Source organism: Telmatherina bonti (genome assembly GCF_933228915.1).
Source record: "Telmatherina bonti genome assembly, chromosome: 15".
Lineage (NCBI taxonomy): Eukaryota > Metazoa > Chordata > Actinopteri > Atheriniformes > Telmatherinidae > Telmatherina > Telmatherina bonti.
The window spans coordinates 36,755,652-36,781,356 of record NC_136613.1 but is presented as its reverse complement, the minus strand read 5'-3'; the positions used below and the strand labels follow the sequence as shown (position 1 = coordinate 36,781,356).

Sequence of the window (25,705 nt, the reverse complement as noted above, 5' to 3'; positions counted from 1 at the left end):
TCAGCAGCTCTGCAGACTTCCAATCAGAAAAGGATCCAGCCAAACCGGCAGAGCCCGGGGCTCCAGCCAGCCCCACCATGCCCATCACCAAGGTGCAGCCCTTCATCAACGGTGAGACCAAACGAGCTGCAGGTGCTCCACGCTCCAGAAACCAGTGGAAATGTCAGACAAACACCTTCAGTTCAATTCTGTGTCTGCTGAGAGGAAAATCCATTAATGTCAACGTTTCCAACACGCTTGTGTAAATCTGCTGGTGTTGGGGTTAAATGGACCATGTCCTGAGCGGCTCCAGGATGGTCACCCAAAGTGGTTTACTAAGAAGTTCATCTGGGAAACGATGTTTGTCCACCTCACTAACCCGTCACCCCAGAGTCTAGGTTTTATTCTGACATTTGTAGAGTTCTGCTACAACAGATCCTATAACAGAGAAACTCTGAAGAAGCAGAAACTTGTAATGCAGAGATTGACAATAACGTCACGTTTGGCTTTTTTTTGGCTAAAACCAGTAGCAGCTGTGGAACAATCATCACACAAATCTTTAATCACACAGAACAAGAAACCCACAACTTAAAGCACCTCATCATCCATCCCAGTGGTTACCAGTGGGAGGAGGTCACTGGTATGGTCAACAATGGTGGCTGGTTTGGGGTTCGTCTTCCATCCAGCAACCATCCTGTTAAAGTGTTTCATTGTTCATTAACATTGTTAATGTCCTGTGTCATCTGCAGAGGAGGACTTGGAAAAAGGCTGGAGGAGCAGAGTGCTCGCCCACCGCTTGGAGCTGCTAATCGCTCTTTGCCTCGTCGCTGGGACCACGCTTGCTCTCAGCATCGGTCTCGGAGGTAAGCAGCTCAGTCTTGTGGTGACTCCAAGCATTAATGAAGCCTCTTCAGGATGCACTGCCTGTGCTCCATCACTAATTCATGCAGTTCTTACCTGTTGCACAACTAATATCATCATCACAGTGAAGTCGGACAGTTTGAGGTTACAGCCATGTTGTGCTCCACTTCCCGCTTTAGGCTTCCTGGATTTCATGGGAATAAAACTAAAAGAAAATGTATGTATATATATAATAATTCCATTATATTGGTCACTGTAACTGTTAGACTCCAGACTGTCACAGAGAAAAGAATCAATCAACGGATTCAGTTTTCAGAACAAACAAGAGAAGGAAATAAACTGAATGAACCCTGATCCTGATCAGGAACCACTGTCTGTTTTTCAGACGTTGTTTGAGAACACCTGGTGTATTCACCTGCTTTACAACTGAAACACAGACACTGTTAACCGAAGACCCTCTGGTTTTTCCCCAGTGGGTCTCAGCTGTGTGGGACAGTATCGCTGTGGTTCTTCGTCTCAGTGTGTCCACGCTTCAGCCCAGTGCGACGGAGTGGTCCACTGTGACAACCAGGATGACGAGCTCGGCTGTGGTGAGACCTCACTGATAGAACATTCCCAGACATCCTGCAGGGTCTGGGAATGTTTACCTCATGTTTACCTCACAGGGCTGCAGCTGGGAACATCATGACGATGATGGCTGACGTTAATGTAAAATCTTTGGCCGTATGAGACATGCTTCTCCTTCACCGCCATCTTAAGACCTTCTCTGTTGCATAACAACCAGTTTCCATGTGTGCATGCCTTGGTGCCTCCTGAGGATCCCAGCTGATGGTAAACCAGTAGAAGAGGGGTGTCAGGATCCTGGACTCAACTGGGGAATGTCCTAGACTTACTCTCCACGATTAAAACAAATTAGACCTTTTATTAACATTTCCCCCCTCATCCAGGGGAAGCAGATGCCGGAGCTTGACTCCTCCGCTGTGTTACCAGTAAATCTGCTGTATCTGCGGCCGGCTGCATCGTGTCTGCGGCCGGCTGCATCGCGTCTGCGGCCGGCTGCATCGCGTCTGCGGCTGGTTTCCTCTCAGTTTTCTAGCACGAACTCTACCAGACAGTCTTCTGCTGTTCCACACACATTTTGCTTATTGGTATTATTTTATTTTATTTATTTGATGGGGACACGTTTGCTCCATGAATGAAGTCCCATGCTGCAGCATTATGAAGGTTTTTCATGGAAATGACCATGTCTAAAAAACTTCACTAGTTCTAGAAGTAAAACTATTCAGTGGTTCCTTTGTTTGTTTCTGTGTTTGACAAACAGTGTTACTGTTTGGGACATGAGGACACATCTAAATGTCTCCTGTGGTGTCAGATCTTAGTAATGGTCCCCTGCATAACGACTTCCTCAGGTCTTCAGACTTTCTCCAGTCTGCCTGGTCCTGTTTGGACTGGTTGTACTGGAAACCCCAGGAGAAAATGCATTAGACAGTCCTCCTGCCTTTCTTCGTCCCAGAACTAAAAATGTCCCATCACATGCTGTCCAACCAACAACAGAGAAGAAGAAAGCCACAACAGAAATAGTGTTTATGAAGGGATGTCTCCTGCAGAGGAAACCAGTCAATCTTTGTAGTGGGAAACACATCCAGGTCTCCTCGGACCAGTCAGGGATATTTCCATTCAGTTTTGCACGACCTGAATTATCAGGTTGGATATTTGAAACCAACTTTGTTTGACAAGACCATAAAGCTGGATGTGAACCCAGCAACTGCTGCAACCCTCTCTCAGTCATTTTAATTGTTTACATGTTTGGTTGTCTGCCTCTAAGCCACATTAAGCCACTGGTATGACTGATTTTTGTCCCTGAACTCAGCAGTTTCTGCCTCTGTTTGTGTGGGGAATGTCTGGTGTTGGGAATCAGTACGTCTGAGTGGACGGAGCTCAGTCCTGCAGGTTCAGAGACGGGGAAAATGGAGAACGGTGTGTGCAGAGGACTGGAACAACAGGCTTGGTATCGCCGCCTGCAAGCAGCTGGGATACTCCAGGTCTCATCTTTCAGATTTCTATACTTTGTCTTTTAGAAGAACCAACATGTTACTGTGTGATGGTGCATTTTTTCTCTGTGTTCAGCTTCGTGATTGGTTTCATCCTTAACTGGATTCGTATTTGTTGTTTATTTAGTAAACAACAACAACAAACAGAACCCAACAGAGACACCAGGAATTGTTTTATTCACACAAAATTAAATAAACTGCAACAAAAACCCAAAATCTGATCAGGATTTGGTGTAAACTCCGCCGTAAAGCAGGTCCTCAGAAAAAATAGGTTGGGAGCTACAGTCCGAGACCAACTCTGTGATGTTGAGATAAAGACTACATGTGACGGAGGAGGTATCTGTTTCAGGATTTAATCTTCTTATAGCTGAAGAATTTTTCGTTTCAGTCCTAAATAATCCATCATCCTCTACTCCAAGCATTCATGTCAACAACTAGAGTCCTGAAATGGACCTTAACAGAACCAGAAACATGCCTCCTTTGGAGACAGTTGAGGAACAAATGAGCCCATCGATCACAAAACAGCATAAAAACAAGATACTAATGTCACAAACTGCAAAATATTAAACCATTAGCCTTGCATTTGATTCTGCAGAGATTTCCATCCAGATGCCAAATAAATTCCTGGTTTACCAGTGGGTGACACCGTGCACAGTCTACCCAGCCCTTCATGCTTGAAAAAGTGTAGAAAATTAAAGGTCAACTACATAAAAACATTAAAAGCAACTAGCAGCCATGGCGGTTTCTAACCAGACAAAAGAAGAGCATGAAAAGCGCTGCTTTAATAACAGGAAATTCTTCTGTAGCTCCTTGACGAGATGCAACATCATCAGCATGTTCTATTCCATTCTATTCTATTCTATTCTATTCTATTCTATTCTATTCTATTCTATTCTATTCTATTCCATTCCATTCTATTCTATTCTATTCTATTCTATTCTATTCTATTCTATTCTATTCTACAGTCATTTAGCAGACGCTTTCATCCAAAGTGACTTACAGGAGAGTGAGAACAACACAAGCAGGAAATTAAACAGTAGAGGACATCGTAAGAAGGTGTTAGTGGACTGTCCAGGTGGACGCAGGTCCTTCCATGAAGTGCTACAGGCTTTTTTTTTTCCCTCCCCACGATATTTTCTGTCTTAAACTACAAAGAATAAATACCATAAAGTTTGTTGCAAAGTTCTCCAACTTTCCACTAAATACAGCTAAACTAAGTGTTGAAGTTCTCCTTGAAGAGCTTAGTCTTCAGCTTGCTCTTAAAAAGTAGACAGGGACTCTGCAGAGCGGACAGAGTTTGGGAGATCATTCCACCATCGTGGAACAACAGAGGAAAAGAGTCTGGCTGGTGATTTAGTCCCACGTTGTGTTGATAACACGAGGCGTCTTTTACTGGTGGAACGTAGCTGTGGAGAGGGAGTGTAGGTCTGGATAAGGGAGTGAAGGTAGACGGGAGTGAGACAGGATGTGATCCAGAAAGTCATTGGCCTGAGTTTTGTCAGTGTGAATATTTAAGTCTCCCATGATAACTAGCGGTGTGCCATCATCAGGTATGTCGGGTAGTAACAGACCAAGTCACTCATATTGCCTTCTGGAGGGTGATATCTGACCAGAATGTCTGCACTCATTGGTGCAGAAACCTAAGTCCTGTGACACTCGAGTGCTGAGCAGGAAGCCATGGGACAGAGAGAAGTAGAGTTCCAGTTTTTAGGAAGCAGGATGCCCGTTCCACCTCCTCGTCCAGCAGAGCGAGGTGTTTAGGTGCATTGACAGAGAGGGCAGCTGGAGCAGCTGTGTTTTCTAGATAGATCCAGGTCTCAGTCAGGGCTAGGACCTGAACGTCTGAGACAGAACTGATGAACTCTGTTTTTTTTCCTGCAAACTCACAGTTCCAGAGACCAGAGGTAGCAGAGGATGTAGTAGAGGATGTAACAGAGGATGTAGTAGATGTAACAGAGGATGTAGCAGAGGATGTAACAGGGGATGTAACAGAAGATGTAGTAGAGGATGTAACAGGGGATGTAACAGAAGATGTAGTAGAGGATGTAACAGAGGATGTAACAGAAGATGTAGTAGAGGATGTAACAGGGGATGTAACAGAAGATGTAGTAGAGGATGTAACAGGGGATGTAACAGAAGATGTAGTAGAGGATGTAACAGAAGATGTAGTAGAGGATGTAACAGGGGATGTAACAGAAGATGTAGTAGAGGATGTAACAGGGGATGTAACAGAAGATGTAGTAGAGGATGTAACAGAAGATGTAGTAGAGGATGTAACAGAGGATGTAACAGAAGATGTAGTAGAGGATGTAACAGGGGATGTAACAGAAGATGTAGTAGAGGATGTAACAGAAGATGTAGTAGAGGATGTAACAGAGGATGTAACAGAAGATGTAGTAGAGGATGTAACAGGGGATGTAACAGAAGATGTAGTAGAGGATGTAACAGGGGATGTAACAGAAGATGTAGTAGAGGATGTAACAGAAGATGTAGTAGAGGATGTAACAGAGGATGTAACAGAAGATGTAGCAGAGTGTAATGAGTTACCCTGAGGATCCATAATTCAGCCACACACAGGGAGTTCTGGACAAATGACCAGTTTATTGGTGGAGGAGTATGAACAGAAGATCAGTCCGGGGGAATGGTCTGCAGAAGAAACCAGGCAACAGCTGGGAGGTAAACAGGATCCAAAGACAGGCAGGGTCGGTAACCAGAAGAACCGAAAAGTAGCGGTGTCCGTCGAGGGCAAGGCAAGGAGGGTAATCCAGGGGCATAAAGCAGAAGGTCGGCAACTGAGGATCAATCCGTAGAACGCTGGAACAAAACTAGACATAGGTCTGATTATTGTCTGGCAGAAAAGGAGGGATTGGAGGGAGCTTAAGTAGGCAGTGAGAGAAAAGGAAACCAGGTGAACTGAATGAGAAAGCAGAGGCAATTAGGAAGCCAGCAGGTGAATCGAGTAATCAATGATGAGCGCCAGGAGATCAGGATGGCAAAAACATGACAGCAGAGGATGTAACAGAGGATGAAATAGAGACATGCTTTGGTCTGTACCCATGTCAGACAGGGATGGGTTGTTGGTCCATTGTTGTTGCTGGTCGTGCCTTTACTCTGTGAACTCGTGCAGGTAGACTTGCAGGTCATTACCTGACATGGTCTTTATCCGATGTGGTCTATCCTCGACGTGGTCTTTGTCCAATGTGGTCTTTACTCGACGTGGTCTTAACTTTTCTTTGTTCTCCAACCACAGCTGATGACAGGGAACAGGGGTGGAACATAGATCAGGGGTGGAACATAGAACAGGGGTGGAACATAGATCAGGGGTGGAACATAGAACAGGGGTGGAACATAGATCAGGGGTGGAACATAGAACAGGGGTGGAACATAGATCAGGGACAGAACATAAAACAGGGGTGGAACATAGATCAGGGGTGGAACATAGAACAGGGGTGGAACATAGATCAGGGGTGGAACATAGAACAGGGGTGGAACATAGATCAGGGACAGAACATAGATCAGGGGTGGAACATAGATCAGGGGTGGAACATAAAACAGGGGTGGAACATAGATCAGGGGTGGAACATAGATCAGGGACAGAACATAGATCAGGGGTGGAACATAAAACAGGGGTGGAACATAGAACAGGGGTGGAACATAAAACAGGGGTGGAACATAGATCAGGGGTGGAACATAGATCAGGGACAGAACATAAAACAGGGGTGGAACATAGATCAGGGGTGGAACATAGAACAGGGGTGGAACATAGATCAGGGACAGAACATAAAACAGGGGTGGAACATAGATCAGGGGTGGAACATAGAACAGGGGTGGAACATAGATCAGGGACAGAACATAAAACAGGGGTGGAACATAGATCAGGGGTGGAACATAGAACAGGGGTGGAACATAAAACAGGGGTGGAACATAGATCAGGGGTGGAACATAGATCAGGGGTGGAACATAGATCAGGGGTGGAACATAAAACAGGGGTGGAACATAGATCAGGGGTGGAACATAGAACAGGGGTGGAACATAGATCAGGGACAGAACATAAAACAGGGGTGGAACATAGATCAGGGGTGGAACATAGAACAGGGGTGGAACATAGATCAGGGGTGGAACATAGAACAGGGGTGGAACATAGATCAGGGACAGAACATAGATCAGGGGTGGAACATAGATCAGGGGTGGAACATAAAACAGGGGTGGAACATAGATCAGGGGTGGAACATAGATCAGGGACAGAACATAGATCAGGGGTGGAACATAAAACAGGGGTGGAACATAGAACAGGGGTGGAACATAAAACAGGGGTGGAACATAGATCAGGGGTGGAACATAGATCAGGGACAGAACATAAAACAGGGGTGGAACATAGATCAGGGGTGGAACATAGAACAGGGGTGGAACATAGATCAGGGACAGAACATAAAACAGGGGTGGAACATAGATCAGGGGTGGAACATAGAACAGGGGTGGAACATAGATCAGGGACAGAACATAAAACAGGGGTGGAACATAGATCAGGGGTGGAACATAGAACAGGGGTGGAACATAAAACAGGGGTGGAACATAGATCAGGGGTGGAACATAGATCAGGGACAGAACATAAAACAGGGGTGGAACATAGATCAGGGGTGGAACATAGATCAGGGACAGAACATAAAACAGGGGTGGAACATAGATCAGGGGTGGAACATAGATCAGGGGTGGAACATAGATCAGGGACGGAACATAAAACAGGGGTGGAACATAGATCAGGGGTGGAACATAGATCAGGGGTGGAACATAGATCCGCCGGTAAATCCAGAGCTTCTACTTTCTTCATCACATCAGATCGCTGCGGATGTCTCTGCCGACGCTGGAGCTTTTCGCCTGTCAAGCTACCACTCCTTTCTTCCCTCACTCATTAACATGAGAGACTGGAATTCCTCCTGGTGGGACAAGATCTCTTCCCTGAACCGGAGGGTGACCTCTGATCTTGTTCTAGCCGAGGACCATGGTGGTTCCAGATATAATCAGCATAATAATCAGCATCCATGGCTCCACTTTGATTGGACAGATCATTAAACAGCCACCAAGCAGAGATGAATATTCTGAGTTCATGTCAACCTGTCAGAATTTATGTATATTTTTTACGTGCAGACTAGGAGTGATCTCTCGTATTCTGTGGATGAAGAACGTCTCCTCTTGTCTCTTAGGTATGTGGAGTCCTTTTTTGTCTCTCAAACCTCCATTGAACAGAACCTCCAGAACACCCTGGTTTCCTTCAACGTCAGTCAGTCAGAGACGATCCAGCTCCAGAACGCTGCAGCCAACAGGTAGGTAACGTGTTGTTTCTGGTACCTGCTGGTGTTTGTGGTCGCGGTCAGGACTGGAGCCGTGGCCATTGGCCATTACAGACTGGTAAAGTGACATGTTAAAATGTCTGCAAACATCTTTGTTTCTTTACCCCAAGGTTGTTTTGGGGTGGAGGGGTTGTAGTGAGTGATTTTCTGCCTTTTATAAAGTGTCTATCTGGGTTTTGTTCCTCTTTGCTTCCCTGATCCTCTTAGACAAACCGGGACTTGATGCAACATTTCTACATCTCATCAGTGAATGAGTTTCCTCAGATAGCCCTGAGGAAGTACCTGATGTTTCTGACCACAGTCACACAATTAATGGCATTGCTAATGTAGAAATGTTTACAGACGTTTACAAACACGTTTTCCTTAAAATGCCCTCACGTGTCATTTCAACCATCGCTGCAGTGATTTCCTGGTGGTCAGCCTGCCAGGTTTTACTCTTACCTGTTGTACACCTGGTTTTGTTCCCCCTGCTGCTAGATTTAGAGCTGGTATGATCTTTGTCCAGTAAAAACCTCAAGCGGCTGTATCAGGAGTATTCTGCTGCTCATCGGTGTGTTAGAGCTCTGTTGTGGCTTCCATTCAGACTCGTTGGTACAATTATGGTGAAAACTACTGTCAGCCGCCTCACACATAGAAAGGCTGGTCCTTAACAGTCATGAACTAAGGGAAAACCTGGTGTCACGCTGCTTACTGTGGCACCACCAGACTGGAGCCCTGTGTGAGGCTCCAGCCTGGAACTGTATTTTCACTGAGAGACCATTGCAAGTATCAAGTTAACTGCCATGTCCATTTATTAAGTACTTTTCACCAGAGTAATTCACAGTCAGGAAGCATTGTTTGGGTACTTCGGGGCTCCATATCTTTTCTTTTAAAGATAATCTGGGAATGCAGAAAATTGGGGAGTGGTCTCCTGATTACTACTGCTGCTTTTTCTCTATTCTAAATTTTACATTTGTACTGACATTCTACATGTTTTTACCTTTGTACTGTAAACCACTTGGGCAGCCTACAGCTGATATCCTTTTTAATCTTTGAGTTTGTCCTCAGCAGTCAAAACAGACTAGAAAGCTTATTTTCTTCATTCAAGATGAAAACAACGCTATACATGATGAAAGTAGTTTAAACATATCTTTGCTTATCATACTGGTACTGTAAGTGTTCCCAGTAAATCCTTGTGTCCGTCTAAGAGGTAATCTTTTCCTGATTCATGGGACTTACGCAGCTTCTCTGTGATTTGACTCCTGTGTCACTACAGTAAGAGTCAGTGCAGTTCAGGGATGGTGACCACACTGAAATGTCTGGGTGAGAACACACAGAGATTTTTATCTGGTTTATCTTATTATTAAATATAAACTGAGGTGAGCATAGATGCTGTGGTGTGCAGGTGTTCTTGCATGGTGTGGAGTGTCCTTTTACCCACCAAAACAAGTCGCTCTGTATGAAAGTAAAAATCAAGTCAACATGAACAGCTGGTCTCAGCGATCAGAATAAACATGCTTTTTTTTTTTTACCATAAAGTTTGTCCAACTTGCAGCAGTCCAAACGCTTTCTGAGAGGGATGCTAACAGGAGCTAGGCTAACAACTGCTCAGGATGCGGAACGCTTTCTGAGAGGGATGCTAACAGTAGCTAGGCTAACAGCTGCTCAGGATAAGGAACACTCTCTGAGAGGGATGCTAACAGGAACTAGGCTAATAGCTGCTCAGGATACGGAACGCTCTTTAAAAGGGATGCTAACAGGAGCTAGGCTAATAGCTGCTCAGGATACGGAACGCTCTCTGAAAGGGATGCTAAGAGGAATTAGGCTAACAGCTGCTCAGGATACGGAACGTTTTTCTGAGAGGTATGCTAACAGGAACTAGGCTAACAGCTGCTCAGGATACGGAACGCTCTTTAAAAGGGATGCTAACAGGAGCTAGGCTAATAGCTGCTCAGGATACGGAACGCTCTCTGAAAGGGATGCTAAGAGGAATTAGACTAACAGCTGCTCAGGATACGGAACGCTTTCTGAGAGGTATGCTAACAGGAACTAGGCTAACAGCTGCTCAGGATACGGAACGCTTTTTGAGAGGGATGCTAACAGGAGCTAGGCTAACAGCTGCTCAGGATACGGAACGCTTTCTGAGAGGGATGCTAACAGGAACTAGGCTAACAGCTGCTCAGGATACGGAACGCTTTCTGAGAGGGATGCTAACAGGAACTAGGCTAACAGCTGCTCAGGATACGGAATGCTTTCTGAGATGGATGCTAACAGTAGCTAGGCTAACAGCTGCTCAGGATACGGAACACTCTCTGAGATGGATGCTAACAGTAGTTAGGCTAACAGCTGCTCAGGATATGGGATGCTTTCTGAGAGGGATGCTAACAGGAGCTAGGCTAACAGCTGCTCAGGATATGGAACGCTCTCTGAGAGGGATGCTAACAGTAGTTAGGCTAACAGCTGCTCAGGATATGGGATGCTTTCTGAGAGGGATGCTAACAGGAGCTAGGCTAACAGCTGCTCAGGATATGGAACGCTCTCTGAGAGGGATGCTAACAGGAGCTGCGCTAACAGCTGCTCAGGATATGGAACACTCTCTGAGAGGGATGCTAACAGGAGCTACGCTAACAGCTGTTCAGGACACGGACATGTCGTTCATTTTCTCATCTACAATTCAAGATTTTCACAGAATTCAAATGAGTGCTATTATATCATACATTGTGTATAATTGTATGCACAGAGAATGAGTAATGTATCCTGCTGCTGATCCAGTGCATCCGTCTGTTGTGTTAGTTTTGTTGAATAGATTACTGCTTGTATCACTTTTGCAAAGTTATAAAAGGATTTTTTGTGTCTGTCCTTTTCACCAGTTTTACCTTACCTTTACTCTTAGTTGGTATTTGGGATGAAGCTTTCATGTCACAGCTGATCACTTGTAGGTTGTGTTTTATGTGACAAATAATAAAGTTAGCTTGAATCGATGTGTTTATAAGGTTTGAGCTGCTTTTGAAAATGTGCTCATGTGGCGTCATCCTGAGCAGCTGTTAGCTTAGCTGTCAGGATATCAGCCGGATTCTCCAGCCTGAGAGTCTGCTGCAGGGAAGACTGGCCGTTCACAACATCCACATTTAATGAACTAACAGGAAAATACAATAAAATACCAGTTTAAGTTAAATGAAACGATTAAACTGGAGTTTCATGTAATGTTACATGGAACAGTTGTGTGCAGGACTGTGTTTCTATAACTTCAGATACAAAGACAGAAATCTGAAGGTAGTTTGTTTTCAGTGGAAGGGTGGGTGTGTGTGTGTGTGTGTGTGTGTAAGTGTGTTGTTTTTATGTTGTAAAGCACTGTAAAAATAATCTGTATGAAAAGTGCTATACAAACAAAGTTTGATTAGATTTGTTAAAGTCAATAACAGTTTAGGATTAGAGATGACAAATTATAGTTTTTGGTATTTAAATGTAAAAGTATAAAACAAAATCTAATAAAACTGGAAACGTTGTTTACGACAGATAATAGAAAACATTTGTACACGTTTACAGTACATTTCAGTCTGATAGCTAAAAGCATTTCAGGGATTTGTTTTGTGGCATTTTGCACCACATCATGTCCTGTGATGTAAACCACAAACAGAAAGTACAAAACTTCATGTATGTGTGTCTTATTCCCAAACTGTGTAAAACAGTAAATAGATGGAGGAAAAGCTAGTGAGACAGATTCAAGCCAAACTTTCCCCACAAGCACCTGCCCCTAGGCGTTTCCGACCAACTAAACCCAAAAGAACTTACATGTTGGAAACATATTTATATTTCATAAAAGGTATTTGCAAATTTGAAAACAGATTTCCATGTTTGGAAACAGATTAAGAAAATCAAACTCTTATACAAGTGCCAACACCAAGTTGCAAAACAGAAATACGAAATCCTGGAAGAAAAGAGCAACAGACAGAGCTTGACAGAAATCTCCTGAATACTGACAGAGATGGGATGATCATGTAGTCCACTGGTACATCCAAATGATTTGTAGTTCAACTACATGTCAGCGGCAGCTCTTTAAGGACTAGAACATTAAGGTTTGATGAATCTGCAAAACAAAGACTTCATGAAACAAAGCTCGGAGCAGTTCTTGTCCTCAAAGAAGTGCTGACGTCCAGCATGCAGCTGCAAATTAAAATGCACTACAAGATGAGGTCATTGCCGTGTCATGTGATAAAGTTATAAAGTTATAAATGATGGTCTGGTGGCTAGTAGTGTGTAGACATGCTAAATGACATAAAACGTGTGTGTCTGTCCTCAGAGTGTGGTTCCAGACCTCAATACAACACGCGTGTTGTTGGAGGTAACATGTCTAAACCAGGTCAGTTCCCCTGGCAGGTCAGCCTTCACTTCAGGAGTGAACACCTGTGTGGAGGATCCATCATTACATCAAGCTGGATCCTGACTGCAGCTCACTGCGTGTATGGGTGAGTCACATAGATCACACACATTCAGGACAGATGTTAGCTCCAGGTGTGGATAGATCACACAGGACAGATGTTAGCTCCAGGTGTGGATAGATCACACAGGACAGATGTTAGCTCCAGGTGTGGATAGATCACACAGGACAGATGTTAGCTCCAGGTGTGGACAGATCACACAGGACAGATGTTAGCTCCAGGTGTGAACAGATCACACAGGACAGATGTTAGCTCCAGGTGTGGATAGATCACACAGGACAGATGTTAGCTCCAGGTGTGGACAGATCACACAGGACAGATGTTAGCTCCAGGTGTGGATAGATCACACAGGACAGATGTTAGCTCCAGGTGTGGACAGATCACACAGGACAGATGTTAGCTCCAGGTGTGGATAGATCACACAGGACAGATGTTTGCTCCAGGTGTGGACAGATCACACAGGACAGATGTTAGCTCCAGGTGTGGACAGGTCACACAGGACAGATGTTAGCTCCAGGTGTGGACAGATCACACAGGACAGATGTTAGCTCCAGGTGTGGATAGATCACACAGGACAGATGTTAGCTCCAGGTGTGGACAGATCACACAGGACAGATGTTAGCTCCAGGTGTGGATAGATCACACAGGACAGATGTTAGCTCCAGGTGTGGACAGATCACACAGGACAGATGTTAGCTCCAGGTGTGGATAGATCACACAGGACAGATGTTTGCTCCAGGTGTGGACAGATCACACAGGACAGATGTTAGCTCCAGGTGTGGATAGATCACACAGGACAGATGTTAGCTCCAGGTGTGGACAGATCACACAGGACAGATGTTAGCTCCAGGTGTGGATAGATCACACAGGACAGATGTTTGCTCCAGGTGTGGACAGATCACACAGGACAGATGTTAGCTCCAGGTGTGGACAGGTCACACAGGACAGATGTTAGCTCCAGGTGTGGACAGATCACACAGGACAGATGTTAGCTCCAGGTGTGGATAGATCACACAGGACAGATGTTAGCTCCAGGTGTGGACAGATCACACAGGACAGATGTTAGCTCCAGGTGTGGATAGATCACACAGGACAGATGTTAGCTCCAGGTGTGGACAGATCACACAGGACAGATGTTTGCTCCAGGTGTGGACAGATCACACAGGACAGATGTTAGCTCCAGGTGTGGATAGATCACACAGGACAGATGTTAGCTCCAGGTGTGGATAGATCACACAGGACAGATGTTAGCTCCAGGTGTGGACAGATCACACAGGACAGATGTTAGCTCCAGGTGTGGATAGATCACACAGGACAGATGTTAGCTCCAGGTGTGGACAGATCACACAGGACAGATGTTAGCTCCAGGTGTGGATAGATCACACAGGACAGATGTTAGCTCCAGGTGTGGACAGATCACACAGGACAGATGTTAGCTCCAGGTGTGGATAGATCACACAGGACAGATGTTAGCTCCAGGTGTGGACAGATCACACAGGACAGATGTTAGCTCCAGGTGTGGACAGATCACACAGGACAGATGTTAGCTCCAGGTGTGGATAGATCACACAGGACAGATGTTAGCTCCAGGTGTGGACAGATCACACAGGACAGATGTTAGCTCCAGGTGTGGATAGATCACACAGGACAGATGTTAGCTCCAGGTGTGGATAGATCACACAGGACAGATGTTAGCTCCAGGTGTGGATAGATCACACAGGACAGATGTTAGCTCCAGGTGTGGACAGATCACACAGGACAGATGTTAGCTCCAGGTGTGAACAGATCACACAGGACAGATGTTAGCTCCAGGTGTGGATAGATCACACAGGACAGATGTTAGCTCCAGGTGTGGACAGATCACACAGGACAGATGTTAGCTCCAGGTGTGGATAGATCACACAGGACAGATGTTTGCTCCAGGTGTGGACAGATCACACAGGACAGATGTTAGCTCCAGGTGTGGACAGGTCACACAGGACAGATGTTAGCTCCAGGTGTGGACAGATCACACAGGACAGATGTTAGCTCCAGGTGTGGACAGATCACACAGGACAGATGTTAGCTCCAGGTGTGGATAGATCACACAGGACAGATGTTAGCTCCAGGTGTGGACAGGTCACACAGGACAGATGTTAGCTCCAGGTGTGGATAGATCACACAGGACAGATGTTAGCTCCAGGTGTGGATAGATCACACAGGACAGATGTTAGCTCCAGGTGTGGATAGATCACACAGGACAGATGTTAGCTCCAGGTGTGGATAGATCACACAGGACAGATGTTAGCTCCAGGTGTGGATAGATCACACAGGACAGATGTTAGCTCCAGGTGTGGACAGGTCACACAGGACAGATGTTAGCTCCAGGTGTGGACAGATCACACAGGACAGATGTTTGCTCCAGGTGTGGACAGGTCACACAGGACAGATGTTAGCTCCAGGTGTGGATAGATCACACAGGACAGATGTTAGCTCCAGGTGTGGATAGATCACACAGGACAGATGTTAGCTCCAGGTGTGGATAGATCACACAGGACAGATGTTAGCTCCAGGTGTGGACAGATCACACAGGACAGATGTTAGCTCCAGGTGTGGATAGATCACACAGGACAGATGTTAGCTCCAGGTGTGGATAGATCACACAGGACAGATGTTAGCTCCAGGTGTGGACAGATCACACAGGACAGATGTTAGCTCCAGGTGTGGATAGATCACACAGGACAGATGTTAGCTCCAGGTGTGGATAGATCACACAGGACAGATGTTAGCTCCAGGTGTGGACAGATCACACAGGACAGATGTTAGCTCCAGGTGTGGATAGATCACACAGGACAGATGTTAGCTCCAGGTGTGGACAGATCACACAGGACAGATGTTAGCTCCAGGTGTGGATAGATCACACAGGACAGATGTTAGCTCCAGGTGTGGATAGATCACACAGGACAGATGTTAGCTCCAGGTGTGGACAGATCACACAGGACAGATGTTAGCTCCAGGTGTGGACAGATCACACAGGACAGATGTTAGCTCCAGGTGTGGACAGATCACACAGGACAGATGTTAGCTCCAGGTGTGGACAGATCACACAGGACAGATGTTAGCTCCAGGTGTGGATAGATCACACAGGACAGATGTTAGCTCCAGGTGTGGATAGATCACACAGGACAGATGTTAGCTCCAGGTGTGGACAGATCACACAGGACAGATGTTAGCTCCAGGTGTGGATAGATCACACAGGACAGATGTTAGCTCCAGGTGTGGATAGATCACACAGGACAGATGTTAGCTCCAGGTGTGGACAGATCACACAGGACAGATGTTAGCTCCAGGTGTGGATAGATCACACAGGACAGATGTTAGCTCCAGGTGTGGACAGATCACACAGGACAGATGTTAGCTCCAGGTGTGGATAGATCACACAGGACAGATGTTAGCTCCAGGTGTGGATAGATCACACAGGACAGATGTTAGCTCCAGGTGTGGACAGATCACACAGGACAGATGTTAGCTCCAGGTGTGGACAGATCACACAGGACAGATGTTAGCTCCAGGTGTGGACAGGTCACACAGGACAGATGTTAGCTCCAGGTGTGGACAGATCACACAGGACAGATGTTAGCTCCAGGTGTGGACAGATCACACAGGACAGATGTTAGCTCCAGGTGTGGACAGATCACACAGGACAGATGTTAGCTCCAGGTGTGGACAGATCACACAGGACAGATGTTAGCTCCAGGTGTGGATAGATCACACAGGACAGATGTTAGCTCCAGGTGTGGATAGATCACACAGGACAGATGTTAGCTCCAGGTGTGGACAGATCACACAGGACAGATGTTAGCTCCAGGTGTGGACAGATCACACAGGACAGATGTTAGCTCCAGGTGTGGATAGATCACACAGGACAGATGTTAGCTCCAGGTGTGGATAGATCACACAGGACAGATGTTAGCTCCAGGTGTGGACAGGTCACACAGGACAGATGTTAGCTCCAGGTGTGGACAGATCACACAGGACAGATGTTTGCTCCAGGTGTGGACAGGTCACACAGGACAGATGTTAGCTCCAGGTGTGGACTGGTCACACAGGACAGATGTTAGCTCCAGGTGTGGATAGATCACACAGGACAGATGTTAGCTCCAGGTGTGGATAGATCACACAGGACAGATGTTAGCTCCAGGTGTGGATAGATCACACAGGACAGATGTTAGCTCCAGGTGTGGACAGATCACACAGGACAGATGTTAGCTCCAGGTGTGGATAGATCACACAGGACAGATGTTAGCTCCAGGTGTGGACAGGTCACACAGGACAGATGTTAGCTCCAGGTGTGGATAGATCACACAGGACAGATGTTAGCTCCAGGTGTGGACAGATCACACAGGACAGATGTTAGCTCCAGGTGTGGACAGATCACACAGGACAGATGTTAGCTCCAGGTGTGGACAGATCACACAGGACAGATGTTAGCTCCAGGTGTGGACAGATCACACAGGACAGATGTTAGCTCCAGGTGTGGACAGATCACACAGGACAGATGTTAGCTCCAGGTGTGGATAGATCACACAGGACAGAATTAGCTCCAGGTGTGGATAGATCACACAGGACAGATGTTAGCTCCAGGTGTGAACAGACTCTCATGAAGTTCAAAAGGCACTGGTCAAGTAGAATCTTAGAAATTTAAGAGTAGTTGACAAAAAGTAAAATGAAAATACAAATTCAACTTCCAGTCTGTCAAAAAGACGATAGCAGCATAGAAACTGGCTCCTCACACATTTTGATGGAAGTTAACCCACAAGGACTGGCATAACTTTAAAGATGTTGCCATGCGGTTGGAGTAAGAATCCTGGGTCTTAAGAATATCTATAATAAAAATATAATACTCTGGGAAGTTAGCCAGTTCGCTCCAGCTAGCAGCAAAATGGAGAACTTGAATTCTAACCATGACAAAGAGCAGAAAAAATTATTTATTGTTATACTGATACAGTTTACTGTGAAGAAATCAACAAAACAAACAGTAGAATCAAGGAGGCGGAGGAGAGGATCAGCAACAAAAGTGGTTCCAAAGGAGAGGATTCTCCTATGGATCTCCACTGGATCTCCAGGACTCCTTTGAACCACAGGTGGAGGAAAGGCTCACTGTGCTCAGACACCTGAGCAGCCATTAGAAGCTCCACCCAGGTGCCTTCAAGTAAAAATGTCAAGCTTCAGGCCAAAAGACGACGTACTGAGGCTGGCCTGGCACAGCGAGGAGTTCATCTTCACAAAAAAGATTCAGTCTGGACCCATTGCTTTGAGAGAAACAAAGCCAATATGCCAAAGTTGGCACTGAGGGAAAACTGTATCCGAATGTGATTCCAAAAGTCCCTCCCGGATGAAGAGTGGTCTCTCCAGAGGATCTGGTGCATGAGCAGGAGGAGGCAAAGATAGGTGCTGTAAGGAAAAGTTTCAGAGTTCTCAGTATCTGTAAAAAAAAAAACTGAAACTCAGTCCCAGAGAAGACCATTGATTCCAAAGAGGTGAAGCCAAGAACCAGCTCCCTGTAAAAAAGAGTAGCAGACTGTAAACAAATACTGTATATTAGCCTAATTAATTTATTTCATATTCGCCATTAATGATATTATTGTTCCATGACGACATAATTTCCTTGAATGGACTAATAGCGGGTTATTCTGTTGTGATGTATACATAATGAGGTGGATTTTGTCCTGGCATCTCTGGACAGGTTTGAGAACTCCTCCCTGTGGACAGTCTATGTTGGCCTGACGGAGCAGCCGATCCACAGGGCCCAGTCTCTGGCTGTAAAGAGTATCGTCTACCATGCTCGCTACCAGCCTAAAGGACTAGACTACGACATCGCTCTGATGAAACTGGCCAGTCCGCTTGTTTTTAATGGTACCAGTCCACTCAGACCTCCATACGACCCGTTTTATGTTAAGATGTTCCAGTCAGACTGAAGCTGCTCTGCAGTAGTTTCATATACACACTGAGAACATTAAGATAAAAGCCTGGTTCACTCCATCCATTCATCATCATCCATACATCCATTCATCCATACATACATCTACCATCCATCCATTCATCCATACATACATCTACCATCCATCCATTCATCATCATCCATCCATCCATTCATCCATACATACATCTACCATCCATCCATTCATCATCATCCATCCATCCATTCATCCATACATACATCTACCATCCATCCATTCATCATCATCCATCCATCCATTCATCCATACATACATCTACCATCCATCCATTCATCCATACATACATCTACCATCCATCCATTCATCATCATCCATCCATCCATTCATCCATACATACATCTACCATCCATCCATTCATCATCATCCATCCATCCATTCATCCATACATACATCTACCATCCATCCATTCATCATCATCCATCCATCCATTCATCCATACATACATCTACCATCCATCCATTCATCCATACATACATCTACCATCCATCCATTCATCATCACCCATCCATCCATTCATCCATACATACATCTACCATCCATCCATTCATCCATACATACATCTACCATCCATCCATTCATCATCATCCATCCATCCATTCATCCAACCATCATCCATCCATCTACCATCCATCCATTCATCCATACATACATCTACCATCCATCCATCATCATCCATCCATCCATTCATCCATACGTACATCTACCATCCATCCATTCATCCATACATACATACATTCATCCAACCATCATCCATCCATCTACCATCCATCCATTCATCCATACAGACATCTACTATCCATCCATCCATCATCATCCATCCATCATTAACCATCCATCCGTCATCATCCATCCATCCATCATTATCCATCCATCTACCATCCATCCATTCATCCATCATCCATCCATCATCAGTCCATTCATCCATCTACCATCCATCCATTCATCCATCCATCCATCCATGCATCCATCCATCCATCGATCCATCCTCCATCCATCATCAGTCCATCCATCTACCATCCATCCATCTATCTACCATCCATCCATTCATCCATACATACATACATCCATCATCATCCATCCATCCATCCAACCATCATCCATCCATCCATCCATTCATCCATACATACATCCATCATCCATCCATCCATTCATCCATCCATCCATCATCATCCATCCATCCATCTACCATCCATCCATTCATCCATACATACATCCATCATCCATCCATCCATTCATCCATACATACATCCATCATCCATCCATCCATTCATCCAACCATCATCCATCCATCCATCCATTCATCCATACATACATCCATCATCCATCCATCCAACCATTATCCATCCATCATCATCCATCCATCCATCCATCATCCATCCATACATCCATCCATCCATCCATCATCCATCCATCCATCTAACCATCATCCATCCATCCATCCTCCATCTATCCATCATCCATCCATCTATCCATCATCATCCATCCATCCATCATCCATCCATTGATCCATCCATCATCCATCCATCCATTCATCCATACATACATACATCATCCATCCATCATCATCCATCATCATCCATCCAACCATCATCCATTCATGCATCCATCCTCCATCCATCCATCAATCCATCCATCCATCCATGCATCCATCCATCATCAGTCCATTCATCCATCCATCCATACATACATCCATCATCCATCCATCCATTCATCCATCCATCCATCATCATCCATCCATCCATCTACCATCCATCCATTCATCCATCCATCCATCCATGCATCCATCCATCATCAGTCCATTCATCCATCTACCATCCATCCATTCATCCATCCATCCATCCATGCATCCATCCATCATCAGTCCATTCATCCATCCATCCATCATCCATCCATCCATCCATCCATACATCCATCCATCATCATCATCCATCCATCCATCCATCCATCCTCCATCCATCATCAGTCCATCCTCCATCCATCCAACCATCATCCATCCATCTTCCATCCATCCATCCATCCATTCATCCATCATCAGTCCATCCATCCAACCATCATCCATCCATCTATCTTCCATCCATCCATCCATCCATCCATCCATCATCAGTCCATCCATCCATCATCATCCATCCAACCATCATCCATCCATCCAACCATCCATCCATCCATCCATCATCCATCCATCCATCCATCCATCTCCATCCATCATCAGTCCATCCATCCAACCATCCATCATCCATCCATCCATCCATCCATCATCACTCATCCATCCATCCATCCATCCTCCATCCATCATCAGTCCATCCATCCATCCATCCATCATTCATCCATCATCAGTCCATCCATCCATCCATCCATCCTCCGTCCATCATCAGTCTATCCATCCATCATCCATCCATCCATCCATCCATCATCCATCCATCCATACATACATACATCCATCCAACCATCATCCATCTATCCATCTTCCATCCATCCATACATACATCCATCATCCAACCATCATCAGTCCATCCATCCATCCGTCATCATCCAACCATCATCCATCCATCATCAGTCCATCCATCCATCCATCCATCATCCATCCATCCATTCATCATCAGTCCATCCATCCATCCATCCATCCATCATCAGTCCATCCATCCATCCATCATCCATCCATCCATTTATCATCAGTCCATCCATCCATCCATCATCAGTCCATCCATCCATCCATCCATCCATCATCAGTCCATCCATCCATCCATCCATCCATCCATTCATCTATCCATCTTCACCACCATAACAGCATCTCAACATTGTCCAAACAAATTAAACTTGTGTTTAAATAAAAAGCTATGTTTCCTTCGAGGGATCCAGCCGAAGACAGTTTGGTTTGATAAACCCCGATCTCTGTTTCCACAGCAACCATACCCTCACCTGGTAGATGGGTTATAAACTAGTGTTAGAATCTTAGTGGTAGGATGCCTTTCTTGAAACATATCAAGGCAGAACAGAACAAAGCATGGTTGATGTCCAGTAGGTTGTCTTTTGGCTCTAAACAACAATAAATCCAGTGCTTATTTAAACACAGAGAAGTTCCTTCCTTCCTGCTGAGTCAACCAGGAAGTGATGACTCTTTCCACCAATTGGACATCTGCAGCATCCCAAACTCCACCCTTTATTGCCAGATTGGTAATCTCGGGGCACCAATGGAAGGGGCCCAAAAATGAAGAAGAGCTCAAATTAGACATTCTAAAACCTTCCCAGTTTTACCTGTAGAAATGCAAAAATAATGTAAACTAACTTTCCCAATGCTGGAAACAAGACTTTAGAGAAACTTTCTGTCCTCTACTTTAGTAGTCTTCAGGAACAGTTCTCCAGGTTCTTTGAAGGACTTTCTGAGAATAGTTCTCCAGGATCCTTAAAGGACTTTCCAAAACTCTTCTTTGGATGTTTTTGCCTTTTGTTCTGTTCTCTCTTCAGACCCCACACTGCTTCACTGATGTTCCGGTCCAAGCTCTGGTTAGGATCCCTCCATCAGACCGGTTGATGTCTGGGTTCTGGGGAGGATTTGTCCCTCCATCAGACCTGTTTCCACTGGTCTTCATCCCAGTTCTTGGGTCATATGACCTCAGCCTTTTGCCTGTTGTCCGACTATTGTACAACCACTTTTCCACGAAGGCTATTTTTGATGAGCCTTTGGCCAACAGTAGATGGATCAGCTGAAGGTCCAGATGCATCTCTCAGGTCCTGGTCCAGGTGTAAAATCCTGTTTTCCCTCTGATCTTTGCTGGTTTTCAGACGAAACTGAACAAACAGAACATAATGTGTCTTTGTGACAAAGATCCTAAATATGGTGCTTTTTAGGCCCGAGCACGAAAGGCAGTGGGAAGGCCTATTGTATTGTATCGTTGTTATTTTTGTTATTATCTGGTGATACGGTTTAGTTTCTTTCTCTGCAGGCCTCGTGGAGCCCATCTGCCTGCCCAACTATGGTGAGGAATTTAAAGAGGGCACCCAGTGCTGGATCTCTGGCTGGGGAGCGACAGAAGAAGATGGTGAGTTTAGGAAACAACATTTCTCCTCCTTCTAAAGTTTCCTTAAAGCCAGTTTGTGACTGTGTCTGATGTGAACTTTCCAGGAGAGACCAGTGTAGTTCTGCGCTCAGCCATGGTACCGCTCATCTCATCCAAGACCTGCAACCAACCAGAGGTTTACAAGGGCTTAATATCCTCCTGGATGATCTGTGCAGGTTACCTGGAAGGAGGAGTTGACTCCTGTCAGGTACAAATTCCTGTCAAGTTTTACCACCAAGACAAAGAAATTTTCGGCAACAGTCTTCAAGTGCAACTCACTAAAAACCTAAAACAAATGAGCCCAGGTTCACACAAGAGGTTCTGGTGCCTTCATTAAGAATAATAACTTAGATTTATATAGCACCTTACAGGAAAATCAAAGATGCTTTAACAACAAAACAACCATTAACACCTATGATGATAACGAACATTGCTATAAAGTCTGGGTAGGGAATCCTGGCCCTTGAGGACCAGAATCCTGCAGGTTTTCCATGTATCCCTGGCCAGCACACCTAATTCAAATCAAGTTGATCCAACAGCTTATTAAGATCTGCAGTGATTCATTCATTTGAATCTGGTGTGTTGGAACAAGGAGACATTTAAAACTATCAGAACAGGAGACCCCACCCACAGGACCATGCAGGTTACCAGGGCTCCCTCTAGAGCCCGGCCTGGACGTTGGGCAATAAGGCGAGAACCTGGTGGCTGGGCCTTTGCCCATGAGGCCCGGTCCAGCTCAACCCAAAAGGGTTACATGTGCCACCCTACCAGTAGTCTCACCGTAGGCCGTAGGGATTCTCAGCTGCTTAAACTAGTTCTAGGGATGTGGAACATCATCTCTCTGGCGGGGGGGGCTGAGCGGATGCATGCAGTTGAGTGGTTCCAGTTTGACATAGTTGGACTCAACATATGGTCTGGGCTCTGGATCCAGTGTCCCATGAAGGGCTGGACCTTCTTCCACCCAGGAGTTGCTCCCAGCAGGTGTGGGCGCACTCAAATACACTAGGCTAGTGTTTGCCACAGTGGACAAGGATAGCCTTACCCTGCCTTCAGGTGAGAAGATGGGTCCTGACTGTTGTTTGTGCACCAAGCTGCTCACTCTTTCTGGAGTCCTTGGAGGGAGTGTTGGAAGGCTCTCCCTCTGGAGACTTCCTCGTTCTGGTGGAGGACTTCAATGCTCATGTGGGCAATGACCGTGATACTTGGAGGGGTGTGATTGGGAGGACCCAGAACCAGCAGTAAACCTGCAGTCTGCAGTTCTGATGGGAAATGTGGAACTCTGAGATCCTTAAGACCCAGTGGATCCTGGTCTCTAAGAGTTTTATGTGTGAAGTTTCTATTCTGGGTTTAACAGGAAGATGATGAAGAGAAGGTAAAACTGGAGATGTATGGTCTCCATATCAACACATCACATGGTGAAATGTCTGCCACAAGGTCCATCTGAATACAGAGACGTAGTAAACGTGAGCCTCGTCAGATTAATATGTGGACATTCTGTCTGCAAAGGGAAACTGATAAAGTGAAGCAGAATTAGAGGTTTGAGAACCGACGATTCTGGAGAAGTTCACATTTTGGTCCAATGTAGCTCCATCTGTCCCAACTAAAAGGTTAGACGATCTTATTTATGTAAACATCATAAGCTGAGTAATGTGATGTAAAACATCTGAAATAAGAAGTGTCTGAACTCAGCTGCTGCCTCTCCAGGTTCTTCAGCCCCCCAATCCAGAAACATCATGACAGCTTAACAGGTAGGAGTGAGTTTGTCTCTCTGATGGAGTGCTCACTTGTCCATAGCACACTCAGAAAAAAAGACACTGTGGACAGAAATGTCCACCAGACATCATGTCGGAGACTCTAAAGGAAGGTCTTCTGATCAGAAGAGACTAAAAATGAAGTTTGTGGACATGAGGGTACAGGCTCTCGCTGCAGTGCAGCATGGTGGTGGCAGCATCGTGATGAGTTGGTGTTTCCAGGGAAACTGGTCAGATGGAGATGGATGGAGATGAATCCTGGGAAGGTCTGGAGGAAAATATTTAACTGCCAAGTTGAAGGACAGCAAAAGAAATGTTGATTTTACTTGGAAAAACGGTTCCTTGTATTCATCACATGATGATATGTGTCTTCAGGGGGACAGTGGGGGACCCCTCGCCTGTGAAGACTCATCGGTGTGGAAGCTGGTTGGGGCGACCAGCTGGGGGATTGGATGCGCTCTGATGAACAAGCCAGGCGTTTACACTCGTATCACGACGTCACTCAGCTGGATCCACCGACAGATGGAGGTCAGCACTGAGAAACCCGAACCCCCTGGATGGTCTCTGCAGACTTCAGCTGACTTTACCTGCAGCTGAACGCTTCATGTGGTCCAAAAACTGAAAAATAAAACGAGCGAGTCCTACACTAGTCCAGACGACATGGTTGTTGAGACCAAAATTATCCGTCCAGGAGGTTTACAATCCAGACACAACATGTAGTGTTTATTCAGAGACTCTAGATGGTAAATCCACCATTATTTATCACATCTTCATCATCATCACTACCATGTTGCTAAGAGACCTCTATTTTCACCTGGACATGATGATGAAGACACTTCCTGTCAGACTTTCCACCAATCAGAGAGCTTAAACTGACGGTAACGTCCAATCAGGAGCAGCCAAAGATCAACAAGTGATGAGAAAAGCAGGAAAATAATGATCCTCTATGGCTGGAATAAAGCCAAGAAGACGTTTGGGATGCAGCTGAGGTGGAGGTGCTGCAGTGAGGACAGCAGGTAGATAGTAGCAGGAAGACCTGTGGAAACATGGAAACAGTGTGTGTGATGGAGGAAACGGTGTGTGATGGAGGAAACGGTGTGTGATGAAGGAAACGGTGTGTGATGGAGGAAACGGTGTGTGATGGAGGTGAGGTGTGTGATGGAGGTGAGGTGACGACAGCAGGTAGTGAGGACACCACCTTAGTCACTGTTATTTCTACAAATGAAATTTGGTTTTCTTCCTC

The 25,705-nt window shown here is 45.5% G+C and overlaps 1 protein-coding gene across 1 annotated transcript in view; it reads left to right on the top strand.

The window, feature by feature from the left end:
• tmprss3a (transmembrane serine protease 3a) overlaps positions 1 to 25,059 on the top strand; it is a gene marked incomplete at both ends in the record, with an annotated part of 33,480 nt that extends 8,421 nt beyond the window's left edge. The window contains 11 exons of the mRNA XM_079254786.1: positions 1 to 111; positions 729 to 842; positions 1,314 to 1,430; positions 2,759 to 2,882; positions 8,093 to 8,212; positions 9,495 to 9,541; positions 12,519 to 12,684; positions 18,383 to 18,552; positions 22,598 to 22,693; positions 22,777 to 22,919; positions 24,838 to 25,059. The exon at positions 1 to 111 is cut by the window's left edge and continues 115 nt beyond it. Of these exons, the coding sequence (XP_079110912.1) occupies positions 1 to 111; positions 729 to 842; positions 1,314 to 1,430; positions 2,759 to 2,882; positions 8,093 to 8,212; positions 9,495 to 9,541; positions 12,519 to 12,684; positions 18,383 to 18,552; positions 22,598 to 22,693; positions 22,777 to 22,919; positions 24,838 to 25,059 (1,430 nt within the window). The remainder of the gene's footprint in view (positions 112 to 728; positions 843 to 1,313; positions 1,431 to 2,758; positions 2,883 to 8,092; positions 8,213 to 9,494; positions 9,542 to 12,518; positions 12,685 to 18,382; positions 18,553 to 22,597; positions 22,694 to 22,776; positions 22,920 to 24,837) is intronic.
• Positions 25,060 to 25,705: the final 646 nt, after the last annotated feature.